The sequence below is a fragment of the Ixodes scapularis genome, unplaced genomic scaffold (genome assembly GCF_016920785.2).
Source record: "Ixodes scapularis isolate PalLabHiFi unplaced genomic scaffold, ASM1692078v2 PGA_scaffold1__304_contigs__length_218370807, whole genome shotgun sequence".
Classification (NCBI taxonomy): domain Eukaryota; kingdom Metazoa; phylum Arthropoda; class Arachnida; order Ixodida; family Ixodidae; genus Ixodes; species Ixodes scapularis.
Genome location: NW_024609846.1, coordinates 23451497 through 23467542, shown reverse-complemented (window position 1 = coordinate 23467542; position 16046 = coordinate 23451497). Strand labels below are relative to the sequence as shown.

Sequence of the window (16046 nt, the reverse complement as noted above, 5' to 3'; positions counted from 1 at the left end):
CTTCCGGCTGTGCTCCCTTTCTCGTGTGCTTTGACCCTCTGATCACTAACGCGAAAACATAAGGCATTTCCATAAAAACATAAAAGTTCTAAACATTTCTTTTACTCTGGAACATACCATAATTGGCTCGAGTATAGGTGCGTCGGGATACCTCCAACAAACTGGACTCGCATTTTGTGTGCACCGAATTCAGGGACAAAAACAAGCTCTGGCTTGGACCGCCTCATTCCACAAGCACTGCGACGAACACCAACATTTTTTTTTCCAATAAAAGACAAGTTTGCGATTGAGCAATCCTTTATTGTACTATGGTCAGTTTGTGATCCTCAAGCGTAAAAAGGATTGCTGGCAAGGATGTTCTCTATGTGTTTGCGAGTAGTGTCTTTGCGTGCTTGGTAAAACCCTTAGTGCATCAAGTAGACAGAAATTTCTTGCAGTGATTGCAACACCACTAAACGGTGTATCAATTCCTGAATATTGGCTCCTAGAAATTTCAGAGTCCTAAAATTTCTCTAAAGAGAGATTGCTTCCATTTCCCTGCCAATGAAGGACAACAGAGTTTCCATTTGTTGAGAAAATGAAAGCATAAGCGCTTGTGCAGCGACCAAACTAAAAATCGCAGCAATTGCCTCGCCTCTTGATACCAATAGATCGCTTGGACTGAAAGCCGCACACCTGCCTTGCTGGAGGTTCTTCTGCCACTCATGTTTCCTGTATACTAAGCTAATTTTGAGCCTTGTATGTGCAAGTGATGCGGGAACAATGTCGTGTGTGAGGCATGTGTACTACCAGGGGAAACCTCCTGGACATTTCCCGCGCAACAAAACAGTGACAAAGAGGAAAACCAAACTTCACACTTGCACCTTTCAGTGATGGAAGAAACGGCTTACAGGCAAGCCACCTGGTTGTACTACTTACCCCGAGACCTTGTCCCAGGTTGTCGTTGAGTTGTCCCCTTTTCTTTTGTCATTGTTTGTTCCCAGGGATCCTGGGTTCAATCCCATACCCGTTTCGATCTGGATGAGCATTGTACCGGCATGTGGTTGTGTATCGCTACTGTGTGGTGCAGATTAAAGACCCCAGTCTAGCGGTTATACTGCAATTGTCTACGGTGGTTAACAATATCGCTACGCCTCTGGCAGACTAACCTCCCGCTGTATAAATAACTAACAACTAATTATTTATTATTATAATTGTTCACCGGCCAGCCTACGCCATTGTGCCCGAGCCCCACTAGAGCGACAAACGGGAATAACCAACACCAATAAGCCCCAAGCACATGCAGCATGCACGCGAAGGTATCGCTGGCAGGCCTTCAATCACTCGTACTTACTTCACGAGTACCGAGAGATTGCAAGCCTGGCAAAGGTACCATCGCATGCATTTTGCACATGTTTGAGGCTTGTCGGTTGCTTTTTGTTTGTTGCTCCAGTGAAACTCTGGCATTGCCCTTATTTCAAAGCCGCCTAGGCTTGAATGCCATGCTGCTTAGTTGGCACATCGGAAAATGGGATTTTTTTCATTTCCATAGGTCACCCCCTGATAGGATAAGGTACACGATAATAGATGTCCACAACTTGAAATATTTTATCTGACTGTGGAGAGCAAAGTTTGTGAGATATGAATGAAAAAGGGGCGTTGGAGTAGGTAAAGAACAATCGCATATCTAATCGGTGCTTTCGCTAGCTACTTATCTAGCCCTGGTGGGGTTCCCAGTAGCGCGTCGGGAAGTGTAAGGTACAATTCGCTGCAGAAGAGCTGCCAACTTCTTGCTCCAACATGGCGAGTACGCTGCCCTTTCTACTCTTGTCTTTTATGAATGTAACGGAAGTATTGGTTGTGAAATTTAGGAGTTGGTTTTGTAAGAGAAGTGTTTTTGAGCTTTTTGTTGTTTTCCATATAAAGTATACAGCGCCCACATGGTCCCCGGCAAAAACGTCATTGACCCGCTTGGCACATAGCAATTTGATCTACTGGAATATCGAAACATGCTTTAGAGTATGGGCACTTTTTATTGAAGCTCAGTTTAGAGAAAACTGAGCCGCATTTTAGAGAAATGCTGTTTATCGAGAAGGGGACGCTGCTTAAAAAGGGCTCCCCTACTTTGAGCGTGTATCACTGGGGCACGTGTTAACCCACCTGGCGCCCTCCGTCTTCGCGGCGACAGTCTGCGACGGCCTACTACAAAAATGTTAAACGGCTGCGGCCGAATTCGCTAAAAGGTATTTCATTGTTATTTTTTGTGCCCCAGTGATTGGTGGCATGCAGTTTGGAGAAGCATGTTTTAGCAAACGCCGTTTTACCGACCTCAGTTCAAACCCCAAAATGGCGCAAATCGGCCGCCGCGAAGCGACATGTACGAATGGACCAGGTGGGTTACCATTTTTTGTAATGAGGTGCCACAGACTGTCGCCGCGAAGCGGCGTAAACGGGGGGAGGGGGTAGAGTTCCTGTATAGCTACCTACGGTAGCAGAGTTGCGCATTCAGCCTCGGCGCGTGGCCGTAGGGCCGGCTTTCCCGCACGAGCTGGATGCTTTGCTCCTCACGTGACTAAATTTGGCGAATAGCGGCGCCGCGCGCGCCGCCGCGCACGGCAAAAGCAAGAAAGCTTCACGATTCGCGTCTTTCAACGTCACGCAAAAAAAAAAAAAGGGGGGGGGGGGCAATTTTTTCTCATAATTAGTCAAGTTTTCACGTGGTAACGAAGTAGTGACAACCTTTTTTGGTGCCATCAGCTTTCTCCGCTACCGCCTCCCTTGGCGCAGCGGTTCGTCTGAGCACGTGCGCTTCAGTTCCGCCAATTCTGCTACTTCCGCTAGCAAATTCGCCGGCTTCAAAAAGCACCTGTTCGACCAGCCGTCGTGCCGAAACTGCTGCGCAAACCCGGTGACTCGCTCGCAGCTCAGTTGAAACCAGTGAGAAGTGCCAACTCGAGAACCAGCAAGAAAAACAGGCCAGTAAGTGGCTCCTACCCGCTTCAGGAGTACCGCCTTCCCCGTATTTCCAAACTTGTTCAAAGCCTCATCTTTGAACAAGTTTGAACACACGCGACGCTTTCCCTAACCTGTTGAGTACCGTTTCCTCCTCGTTCACTTACACCGAACGTAAATCATGACGGCTGCCGAAATGAATGACTTCAAACAAGCGGTTCTTTAACGCCCCGCCATTTCTTTCGCCGTGCGGGAGTTTTCAACCGTCGCGTCGCACTCGTCGCTACGAGTGCTTTTGCCCAATTATGTGTTTGATTCCCTTCGCAGCTGGTTTCTTGGGAAGTTCTGTTATTTGGAATCAATGTTGCGTGTCCCATATTCTGTTGGGGCGCGTAGAGATGAGCTCTCACTTGTCTTCGTGGGATTTAAGGATGGGAAGGGGGCGGGGCTCCTAATGGACCAACTACTCAGAAATTAGAACGAACTTTCAGGATAGCTGCTAAGGATCGAGGAAACTGCAAGCGCGTTCTTGATTCACCCTTGTGTAATGTCATAAATATATTTCGGCTACTGTACCCGTTCATAGCGCGGTGACCTCGCACCATGTCATACATATATTTCGGCTACTGTACCCGTTCATAGCGCGGTGACCTCGCGGTATTGATGTCGCTAGCCTGTAATAAGGCGGAGCCTCCTGAAGGGGCGGGTCCTCCTCCTACGGGGGAATAACAAGAACGCGCGTTACCCCCCCCCCCCCCCCCCCCCCCCCCCCCTCTCTGCCCCCGTGCGCGCGCTGCGCTTACGCCGTTTTGCGGCGATAGTCTGCTGCGGCTCATTACAAAATTGTGAGCCCACTTGGCCCGCCCGTAAACGCCGCTTCGCGGCGCCCGACTATTCGCTAAAGTGTCATTCGGTGAACCGCCCCCTCAAGAGGCTCCACCTTATTATAGGCCAGCAACATCAAAGCGAGACCCTTCGTAAAAAAAACAATAGCACGAGTACACTTCAAACATCTGCTTACGTGTAGGAAGGTGAAAGCCAGTCAAGTACGACGTCGATAACGCCTAGAGGACGACGTCTAGGGCTACGTTGAGAAAGGCGCCTAGAGGAGGACACTTCAGGAGGCTGTGGCATATTTGCGTGGCAGCCAAATTTGCCTGCGGAAGCCGCCGTAGATGTAGACGCTGCTGCCAATGTCAAGGCCGTAGATGTCGACTCGGTCACCTCACAGTCCACCGCACGAAGCACACAACGAGCAGAGATGAAGTCCGAAGCGCACCTTTTACACACTGTGCTGCGGCAGTGACATGATGCTTGATGACATATTTTTATGGCCATCTTTCAAGCACGACGCCGCCACCGCTTGTGTATTACGTAATGTGACAAGTGAGGTAGTCATAGAGGTTTGGGACGATACCAAGGTAATGGGACAAGTAGGATCGCCCATTGAGCGGCGTGTGCCGCACAATCGCGTTTTTATGGCTTTTTACTCAGATTTTTTGCTCAATGGGACAAGTAAGGCTTTTGCCTTAAGATGCAAAACATCCACACGAAGCCCTCTACGTCAGTCCTTGCCCCCACAGTATAAGTGTTTGATCTACCACTTGACACTGAAGAGAGTGAGAGGGAAAGAGGGCAGCACAGTTGCTCGCGTGCCCTTGCCCACATTCTCTATTGAATGCAGCACTATCCGCAGTGCCGGAAGCATAACTTCTGGCACTGCGGATAGTGCTGCATGTTCTGCAAAAGGTGTATTCGGAGATTACTGCGCGGTATCTTTCTCTGGGGTTACAGCGTGCTGTTTGGGGATACTTGCTAAGCTTTGTTTTAAATGATTCCAGCCGTTTTTTTTTGCTGTTTTTTCTCTTTTTGGGAACATTGGAAGTGTTTAGCTGAAGACTTACCAATTGCTCAGCTATCTGTTGAGTTGATGCATCTTTAAATTTTGAAATTGGGCTGTACAGCCAATCTGGTGCTGCTGCGCAACACCGCATCTAGTGAGGGTTAAGAGGCAGCCAATTTGATGGCATAATATGACGTATACACCAGCACGCTCTTTAGCATATACAAGCATATATGTTTGCCCACACCAGGTATGGGCACTGCACATGCACAAAAACCAGGTTCTTGCGAGGTGAAGCGCCTGCGCTGTGCAGACAGCAGCGCCACCTTAGCGGCATGACGACGGAGTTGTGCGTTGGTCTATACGAGGGGCGTTCATAAAGTTTGTATTATTGTCACGAAGGAATAGATATTGAGCAATCAAACTCGTGTAGGAGTTCAGACTTTCTGCATGTTCGCCACCAAATCTTACCCACTTTTGCCAGCAATGGACCACCTGCCGGAGGTCATTGTTTTAGAACTCCTCATTTTAAGTGTTCAGGAATCGCTCCACTTCAGCAATCACTTGGTCGTCGTCCTCGAAATGTTTTCCTCGTTTTTGGCCACACTGGAAGAATCAGCAGCATTTAACCACAGTTTCATAAACTTGGCCGTTGTCCCAGAACAACGTTCCCAAATTGGAATGAACATCCTTGGCATTGCTTCCCTTCAAATGGAAAAAAAAACTGATCACTGCATGTGCTTGACACCGATGGGTGGTGCCATTTTGGTTGTACACTGTGCGAAAACTAGAGGGACGAGCGCTCTTGTTGATGCCTGTTCCGCTTTTTTAAAATTTTTTGTGTTGATAATACAAACTTTATGAACGCCCCTCGTATAGGTTGTCTATTCCGATATAAACTCCATGTGGGCAGCTTTTATGATGAATATTCCTACCAATACCACCGTGTACACCCTTCTTTGAAATGTCCAACAGTTTTTAATGCTGTTTAAGTTGGAAAAGGGTCATCTACTATGCCATTGAAAAGGTACCCTAGGCTGGTTTTGTAATAGTAGATTATGGTCAAACTACAAACTCAGTTTCATTGGGGAGGGATGTCTCGAGGTGCCACCCCACAAGTGCTTCTCTTGTTATTTTAGGTTCACAGTGCATTTTTGTTTTCTTTTTTCACACATACAGTAAAACCTCGTTATAACAAAGTTGAAGGAGCGGTCGTAATTATTTCGTTATAACCATTAGTTTGTTATAGGCAATGTCCATTTCTTCCCACTATTAGCAAGCAAGGGGAATTATGATTGTTTTGTTATATCCATTAGTTTGTTATATCCCGTTTTGTTATAACGAGGTTTTACTGTATAAGCTACACGATGTGGACGACAAATCTTGTTTAATTTTTGGAGCGAACCACTCCGATGCAAAAGTTTTTTGTTGCTCTGACTGGACACACCCTTGGCGTTCCCAGGAATGAATGTGATGAAGGAGGGCTGGTTTACGGAGATCTGCAACAGCAGCGGTAATCCAGTCCTCTCGGTGGATGTCGAGGAGGTTTTGCACCAGGAGCGCTCCAACTTCCAGGAGATCCTGGTCTTCAAGAGGTACGCTCCAGCCACTTTCTGTTTGGGCAAGCTTCCAAGTTTGTAATGTTCAGTCGTTCTGAAAGAACAGTATCTGGTGTTGAGCATATTGAACTGGGATCAGAATGCCCCAGTGAAATTTACGTCAAGATCTCATTGTTTTGTGGCGCAGTTTTCTTCTCGATTATTCTAGAGGCAGTCTAATAGAGAAGCTCTAACTTTCATGTTGCCTAGGTTCTTGAATATTGTAAATAATGCCTCTACTGACTGATAACAGTTCTTTCTTTATTTGGGGTTGCGCTTTCCTTTGTGAAATGAGGTAACTTGTGCGTGCTTATGTGTGAGTATATGATGTCCTGTTTGTTTTCCAGCAAGTCATTTGGAAAGGTCTTGGTGCTGGACAATGCAATCCAGTGCACAGAGAGGGACGAGTTCTCCTACCAGGAGATGATCTCTTTCTTGCCCCTCAACTCCCACCCAGACCCCAAGGATGTGAGTGCTTCCATTCTGCGCAATTGTTTGTCAGGCTGCAGGCACGGGAACCTGTGACACATAAGTGTAGAGCCCAATGAGGTAGAGGGGCTTAGAGCGATAAACTGCTATCCCAATCACCAGGCAAAAGTGACCCCCCCTTGGCTGCTGCCAAGTTGTACAATTTTGACCACTAGACATGCGACCGTACCAAATCCTGAGGCTTTAACGCACAACTGAACCGAGATTTGCATCGCGATCACTGTAAAAAACACGATAAACTATTTTCTTTTTTATTATTGTTAGCCCCAGAGATCAGTTTATAGCTCCGATAAAAACCCGAAATACAGCACCGCGATTGACGGCATCTTGTGGAGGCATTGCGAAGCTGCCAGAGATTTTGTCGTAAAAGCACATTTAGGACTTGAAACGAAACATAGCTTATATCGTAGGTGCTGTTATTAAAAGATCAATAAGCAACTATTTGTGCGCGGTACTTCGTTAAATCTAGACGTAAAACTATAAGGTCACATGTCTACACCCAATTTCACCTCAAGAACCGCAGTAAAAAAAGTCCAGCTCCTCCCGGACCGTTACTAAATTCCCCCTTTATGTGGATGATTAAGATATATGTAGGTGAATTATAGGTTAGATGTATGTTATTTTATCACGACGTACATGTTCGAAACGCCGAAAGCATCGCTTTTTCCTCCGACAACCAAATCTCGTAAGAACTACTTCGTGCCGCGTATGAACAATGCGCAAAACTTGCTTTTTTTCTTGAGGTGTCAACGGGTCAATTTCAGCTGCCAGTTCATCGCTCTAAGGCCCTCTACATCGTTGGTAGAACCGTAGGTTCGTCTAGAACCCCCCCTAGTTTCCATTAATTTCACGAAGTGCCACAAAGGACGCTTTGAGAACAAGTTCAGCTTGTGATAAGCTAGTATTATACGTCTCGCAGACGTACAGTTTAGAATTTTTCTTCGAAACTTTTCTAACTGAAGTTTTTGATACAATTTAACGATGATGCAATAACCAAACCTTAGAGCCGTTAGTCTAAGGTTTGGTTTTTGCTTCTTTTTTTTTTTTCCTTCACAAACTGTGTTGTCAGTGCACTTGCTATACATACAGAAGATAGAATTAATAATGTCTTAAGCTGAATATTTGTAAAAGAAAAGAAAAAGCTTGTGCTTTATTGCTGAATAGTTGCAAGATGCCTGGAAAGTTGAACCAATGGGTTGAACCGGTTTGGACTGTTGTTTCTTCAGCCAGTCTAGAGCTGCGCAGTATACAAGTGATTCAGGTGGATAGCTGAATTAGACTGCCAAATCTGGTGAAAGATAACGATATCTGCAGTCTGAGCTGTAACTCCCTTCCTGCACGTGCTCTGACCAGGTCCTAATCATCGGCGGTGGCGACGGCGGTGTCGCCAGGGAGGTGGTCAAGCATCCCAGTGTGGTGTCCGTCACCCAGTGCGAGATTGACGAGGTGAGCTCCTTGAAACTTAATTTTGTAATTGCCTTTGCCGGTTTCTTCGGTCCGGATAGCAGGATGCTGTTGGTTTACAGGAGTGTCTAAAAGGGGCCCCGCAAGGACTTTTTGACTTGTTTTTAATTTGCACCGAACCTGAGCGCACTGAACGTAATAACTTAGTGAAACTTGCCTTTCTCCTCGTTTTAGGCAAATTAACATCACAAAAACAAGCGAAAAATAACCTCATGACGTCCCTGGTTCTGGCTTGGGTGGCCAATGGTAGTAGCGAAGCGACTGGCCAATCGGCTGTGGCTTACGTTGATGGTCGCTTCCCCTGCAGCCGCATATGCGTCAACGGCTCGTTGCATGCTTCAGCCTTCCACCGCGCTTGCCAGCATGAATTTACCGGGTCTGTCGGAGTTGGAGCTTTGAATCCTCGATAGAATTACAGGGCTGGGATTAGTGCCATACGGGGACACTCCTCGTAAGCATCCAGAGCGCACTGGCAAAGCCTCTCGGTCTTAACTCGATCACATTTAAATTCCGGTTGGGTCTCCTGTGGCGTGAGATTACAGAAAACAAATTCATACTTTCGCTTCTTGCAAAATGTGCCACCGGCATCGTGCGTCGTCTGCTACGATCCGCGGGGGCGCCTGCGCCGCCTTTTCTACCGCTTGGCGGTGTGTATGTCATTTGGGTCATTGTGCATTGTTTCTTGTTTCCATACTTTCTAAACCGCATTTGATTCTTTTTTCATCTAAAATGCTGAACAAAAACTACTTGCATAAATACCTAACTGAAACTGGTTTGTGCCAGTTATATTTTGTACTTCGACTAAAAAAAAACAATAAGCTTCTAGCGGCTCTGACCAGTTGTAAGGCAGGAGCCGACCGGGACTGACGACGACACAATTTCGTCACATGCCACGCGCGTTCGGCACCACGGGGCGTCCCTGTATGAGGAGGAGGTTTCTGCGACGTACGGTTAAAATATGACTCACCAATATTTAGTGACCCTCTCTGTGCTTGCTGGATTGCCCAAACCACAAGAGAGGTGGAAAAAGCAAAAAACGTAGACGCTTAAATAGGATTGCAGGGCTCCTTTAGAGGGTCCGGTTCGTGTTAGTTGTTTTAATTCTGCAGCAAAAACTCCGAAGAGCAGAAATAAACTGACGGGGCATCGCAGCACACAAAGCTTTTGGGCAGCAACACAGCTGGCCATCCGCCGTCAAAACAGGTCGGAGCAGATGCATAGTTGCGACGGCTTGCGAGAAAGTTATCCTTCGCTTCCACTCTATAGCATCCGACGTCCCTACAGCATTCAAGTCGCATGCTGACACAGCGATCACACGCGATGCATGCTCCAAGTGCGTGGCCAAACTATGGTGACCTCGTGTAATTGGTGCAGGAGCCACTAGATGGTGCACATTTTTTTATGCGATGGTGTCTTATGGTGTCTGTATGGGGGAATGCGGAATGTCTTTTCTTGTTTGGCAGAAAGTGGTGGAGGTGTCCAAGAAGTACCTGCCCTTCATGGCCGAGGGCTTCAACAGTCCAAAGCTGGAGCTCCACATCGGGGATGGCCTGCAGTTCATCAAGGACACCCCACGCAAGTTTGACGTCGTCATCACGGACTCCTCGGACCCCGTGGGTGAGGCGCGTCTTGTGGTGTCGGGACGGGTGCACACCAAGTTGCGCTTCCCAAGTCTTGCAGAGGCCACACGTCCAAGAGTAATGGCCTGTTCACGGAACTCGAGTGCAAAGTTGCCAAAATTGGGCTACGCGATTCCATGTTCGCACCGCTTGAAAGAGCCACATTAGCTAAGGTCATGATTATGTCACACTGAGGTGATTATATTACAAAAAATTCGAAATAAAAAATGGAAAAAAATTTATTACAACATTCTCCGAAATTATGGATTGTTAAATCACAGAGTGGTTGCCCTCTGTCATCCCTCTGTTCTGCTCCTACTGGGAGCTCGCACAAGTGAGGAAGTTGGGGAGTTAATTGGGTGAGTGAAGCGATGCACTGTCATTCTCCGACATCATGTGGGCATTTTTAGAGAAGGTGAAGCACTAACTTCTAAGTTCTATTTCTACGCTTTATTCCGAGGACATTAGGTTGAAACTTCAACCGGAGCTGTGTCCCAGAACCAAAAGCTTTCATCTTTCATGTTGAAACTGAATACAGATATGCTCTCGTCCAGGGGCGCCCTTCAAAGCATTACCCTCTCAAGGTGTCCCTGCCAATCTCTGTGACAAAACGAAGCAGAAACGGACCTCAATTGCACGCATAACTTGCAGAATGACTGCCACTGCCCTCTCTGCATCGCAGAAGGTTGCATGACGATTGAGTCGCGCAAGGACGCAAGTCCCTGCTAGCCTGATTGCACCTTATGGAATGGGATATGTTGATCTGTGCACTTAAGAGTGCTGGCTTGTGCAGGTCCTGCAGTGGCCCTGTTCCAGAAGCAGTACTACGAGGGCCTGAAGCGGGTTTTGAAGCCGGGCGGCATCCTCTGCTCGCAGGGTATGTCCACAGATGCCACCTTGGGGAAAGCTCCCCACGTTTCGTAGTGCAGTCGAGTTCTTGGTTTACTGCACAGTAAACTCATCGAAAGTGTTTTTAAATTATTTGAGTAACTACCAGATTACATTTTTAATAATACAGAAATCCTTGTTGGTTCAGTCTCAATGTCAGTGCTCTCTGTTGTGGTCAGGGTGCTGGATCAGAACAGAAATGTGCCAGTATCTTTTACTGCCTTGCTCAACCATTGCTCGTTATTGGCAGCACACCTAAAGTTTGCGGGATTTTTTAAAAAAGCAGTTTGAATGCGACTCGGTTACTTTCTTCTATTACTAACTGCAACTAGTTTTACTTATGGACACGTAACTCTATTTGTAGCCCATTTCGGCCCGAGTAACTAGCTTTATTACTTTTGAAGAGTAACTTTCGGGGCTCCGGTCTTTGGGCACGTAGCCCGGGTGGGGTGCTTTTCCCAACGCGCCGCCGCATTGCAGCGAAGGGGCAGGATATGGAACCCACACTGAACTGTTGAGAAAAGTTCAAAACAAATGTATGCAAACTTGTTTTGTCTAACCACATTCCTGACCGAAGGCACGTTACCTTTGTTCGCTTTCGCTCGGAATGTCGTTCTTTAGGAATCGTGTGCCAAGATGAGGAAGCCACTTGTTGCTTCTGACAGTGTTCTCTGTGCAAAGCGTAATATTCGTCGCTTATTTTTTCTCAAGTAATTGCCAGTTTGATTGGCCGTGTCTGTCCACCCCCCCCCACTGTCCCTTGGAGGTGCACAACCTTCTCGGGACGTGCACTCCTGCTTCGACTGATCCTTCCCTTTCTCGCAGGAGAGTCTATGTGGTTTGACCTGAAGCTAATCCGGGAGATGGTGGAGATGTGCCGTGGCCTGTTTGCGGTGGTAGACTACGCCTCCATCTACACCCCGACCTACCCAAGCGGCCAGATCGGCTTCCTCCTGTGCTCCTCCTCACCCGTGAGCACTCTCCCACCTCTTTTCAACTGGCGGTTACCTTTCTATGCGGCAATCATCACGCTTTTCCCCGTGCCACCTTGCTGTGGTCTGTTGGGACTATGCGAGCTGACTAGGTTTCCACGGTAATAGACTGCTACGGAGATTGCAGAGTGCGGATGAACAAGATTCGAGCTTCGTGTGCTACTTCTACGTCCCTACGATGCTTCAACGAGGGTCCTTTTCGACATGTGAAGTTTGAGGCGTACGCCATTGTCAAACCGCCTCTGCCCAAGTTTTATATTCCATTTATATAGATGCTAAACTTTGAAACGCGAGTAACAATATAGGAAATCAAAGCAGAAAATAGGCTACCCCAAAATACGAAGCAAGTGCTCGCCCAAAATCGTGAGTTGATTATAAAATTTCGGAGCGGGAATTCTCGGGTCTGACATAAGTATACTGGACGTACTTGTGAGTTTATGAAAAAGTTGGCGCTTGTGCCAGCGTGGGAACTTGTTCGGCAGCAGCGTACAGAACACAATACAGTTGGCATGAACGAGCAATTCCCATTTTCTGGAAGTGTCATCAAAACTCTATGTACCGGCCTGCGGAGAAGTGTACTTTTATGCTCTTCAGTACCCCGTCAGAGTAAAGTGATAAAAAATGCCGTTGTGGAGTTTGTGCTAAATGTCACGCATCATATATTCCCGAAGCTTTGAAAGAAAAACATGCAGTCGATTCATTGATTGTATGACAAATCTTTCTCGGAATGGTGAACTGATAGTAAACGTTTACTACATCACCGGAGCACAAATGTCACTTACTAGTGCAAATGTGCAGCTGCAGTACCTGTGGTTCTAATGACGGCACCTAAAATGACGGGACTTGCGCACATATTGCTGCTGTTGCAGGACACAGACTTCCACCAGCCGATCCACAAGTTCACGGAGCAGCAGCTCAAGGACATGAAGGTTCGCTACTACAGCCCCGAGGTGCACCAGGCTGCCCTGGCACTGCCCAGGTTTGTCAAGCAGGTGAGAGGGCATCGGCAAACCGGGTCGAGTTTATCGTATTCCTTGCGAAAGGAAAACAACATTGAAAACAATTAGTGACTGGGCTTGATTTTCTGAATTCCGGGGTGACGACCAGTTCTGGCAGTTGGGTGTCCTTTAACTATAGATCATAGCTTCTGTTCCTGTACTGCTCACTGTTCCACAGCTATTTCGTCTCTAGCTTCGGTGCCTGGGGTTTGTGGAAAAACCATCTACAACGTGTGGAGCTCTAGTGCTACCACTGGCAATCATCTTTGGTAATGGCGGTGATGTCATTTTTAATGTGAAAGCATTAACTGGTCCCATGGAGCGAGCTGATGTCATCAGCTTTGAAGCCTCGCCAAATGGCATCTTAAATCCTTTCTCCTAGTGAAGCCAGCTCCCAGCTATGAAACTATGTGAAAAGCCTAGCCAAATGGTAATTAAGTTTCCCCGATCCCAAAGGAGCGGAGTAAGCCGATGGATTTCGGCTTTGGTCCCATTGGCTGGCGCGCGTCGACGAGGCTCCCATTTGCCGCTGTGTGTCAGTTTTAATGACCGCCACCCCAAGGCGCTGCATGTCCGCGAGGCAGTGGCTCCACGCCCAAGATTAGTGCACCAAGGACAGCGCACGCGTTTGACCATTGGACGAAAGAAGGGAGCGGAAGAGCGGCGTGCATGATTTCGCATTTACAACTCGTAAGAAGTACTTAGGTGTACCTCGAGCCTTGTATATAGACAGATAAGCGTTCTGCGATGCATGGTTCAGTTTTGCGATGAAAAACCCCGTAAAAAAGAGACTCGGTAGTATTCATGATCTGCGCATATTTTGGTTACAAATCTGAGGAATGTCGGTCATTTGTTTCACATGAACCTCAAGTGGAGTTGCTGCTGAATTGCGGTAGCTTGAAATGAAGTGATTGCTAGTTTTGAATCTGATCCTTTTCGACACCATGGTACAACTCTTCTTTAGCCCTGGGCCGTTATCTTGCATGAAAAATGCTCGGACGAGAATACTTGGAAGAGTGTCAATTGCATCATTCTTTCTTTGCAGACACTTTACGAATAGTATGGAAACAACACCGGTGTGCATTGTTGGGATCTGCAAGTCAAGCTCTGGAGAAGCCCGTCTCAAAATCAAAGTGCATTTTTCTACTTGCTGACTTTTTAAACCGAGCAGCGATTAAAGGCAACACCTTTTTTTCATCTAGTGTTTGTCAGAAATAAAGAGCTCTTTTGAGATGAGTGCCTTCTCTCCAAAGTGTGCCTCGTTTTCTCCAAATAGAATCTTATGCCCATAGCTACGGCTGCATAGCCACAGAAAGTTGTCAAACAGTACAAGTGTGGCAGGCAGGCACTCAGTTGGTCGAACAATGTTTTAGCAAACGCAAGCGGAGTTTATGGGCAAGCCAAGTAGGTTAACATTTTACAGTGGAGCTGTATATATGACTCGATGGTCAGGTTTTTTCATGTCTGTCGACAGAGCCATAGTCAACAAAAACCATAGTGCGTGCCTTATGTAGTTTTGACACTTGTTTCAACAGCAAAACCACAAAACAAATGTTATAAGGACATGATGAATAAGATGTGTGCGAACAATGATAAGCACTTAGCACTCCCCGCATGCATTTCTCGGTAAAGATTGCGGTTGTATAGGCTGTCATGGCAACAGCAGTGTATGGAGTTTTTCATATATAAAAAAAGTTTTGGTACAGTGCATTTACTTTCGTCAACCTGCTGCCGTTTACAAACATGAACTGCTGCTTGCGTCCCAAGCGACTTCCGGTTGCACCGTCTTTGCACGCCTGTAGAGCTTGCTTATGTAACCAATGCTAGAAAGCATAAATGGGACACAGACAACAAAGTTAGATTTAATGAGGGCCTTTGGCTGCACAATATTAGATCTTCGAAGGGGCAACTTGGTTTACAAGAATGCTCTTAAACATTTTAAGAGATCTTTCACTCCTTCATTCTTTAGGCGTTCACTTGGAGCAGGTTTCATCTACATTTGTTCATTCTTTTGTTTTGACTTTGTTCATTCTTTTTAGGAACCGGAAGTTCTCTGGCACGTCATGAAGTCCATAGAGGTACCTTAGCACACTTAGCACATCAAAGACTGGAGCATCACCTGGTGGTGTTTACCACAGAAAGGGTCTACATAGTGCAGTGGGCAATCGTTGCAGGTGATACCACAACTTTGCTGTCCAACTACCTTCACAGCGTGGATTGGAGCCTCTTTTTGTAATAAGCCGCTGCAGACTGCCGCCGCAAATTATTCGCTCAAATGGCGCCGTTTGCTAAAACGTCCTTTGCTTAGGTGATATGGACCCGATTAGTACATTTGGTTTCACAGGTGAAAGATTAAGTAAAAAGAATGCAAGCAAGCATGGGCATGCAGTTTTTCTGGTGGATCACATGTGCAAGTGCCTGCCTGACCAGCGCACATTTCTGGGAATCATGTTGGAAGCAAACTGGCCTGCTCCCTGTCTAAACTCCTGTCCTGACAAGGCTTTCAGATGCATCTAGCATGCCTGACCTGCTGTAAATTCCCAGTGGGAATTTACAAACAAAATCTCCCAGAAATTGCAAATTAACCCACCCTTACAGTACTGTGCAGATTTCAAATACCTGTTCTTTTTTTTTTAATTTTTAGGTTAGTGTTCAGGATAATTATAATTAACCATATTTTGTTTCGAAAAACTAGTGAAAAACCATTGCTAAGAACATATTAACATATGGTCAGATACTACAAATTATGAAGAATACAATGTTAAACACTTTGGATTGAACCATTATTAGTAACAACACATTGAAGTTCACTGCTCAAAAATGTGTGGCCACCAAGCAACAAAACAATATTTGTTAAAAATTTTCCTACACCCATAATAAAAATTCTGCTTCCAACATTGTAAACTTTGTACATTTAGGTGCACGTTGCTAAAAAGTTATACATCTGTCAGCCCTACATGCTGAGATATCCCTCCTGAAAATTAGGGAGTCCAAAATGTGTTTTGAGAAAGTGTTTTAGCACCAGCTTTTGTGCAATTTCAGCCCACTGAAATATTATAAAATGATAATATAGCTCAAATATTATTCTTCAAAATAAACTTGGCAGATCAAAAAAAAAAAAAACTGTAGATTTTAAAATTGCTTTTTTCAAAAAAAGACAACAGACCCAGGTTCCCCCTTTAAAGAATTTCTTGCCGTCGCAACAGATGGCAGCAATACAGTCT

At 46.2% G+C, this 16046-nt stretch overlaps 1 protein-coding gene across 3 annotated transcripts; it reads left to right on the top strand.

The window, feature by feature from the left end:
* The first annotated feature begins 1680 nt into the window (after positions 1-1680).
* Positions 1681-14074, top strand: LOC8053011 (spermidine synthase). 3 transcript variants are annotated; one of them, XM_029970317.3, is made up of 9 exons: positions 1681-1786; positions 6237-6369; positions 6720-6840; positions 8215-8307; positions 9789-9942; positions 10738-10821; positions 11658-11803; positions 12694-12816; positions 13868-14074. In XM_029970317.3, exons 1-9 carry the CDS (start codon positions 1780-1782, stop codon positions 13880-13882), a joined length of 876 nt encoding a protein of 291 aa, XP_029826177.1. In that variant the 5' UTR covers positions 1681-1779; the 3' UTR covers positions 13883-14074. The 3 variants fall into 3 exon arrangements, with proteins under 3 accessions (XP_029826177.1, XP_029826179.1, XP_029826178.1); XM_029970319.4 differs by having other exon boundaries at positions 1736-1782; XM_029970318.4 differs by lacking the exon at positions 1681-1786 and adding an exon at positions 2741-2958.
* The last annotated feature ends 1972 nt before the right edge of the window (positions 14075-16046 follow it).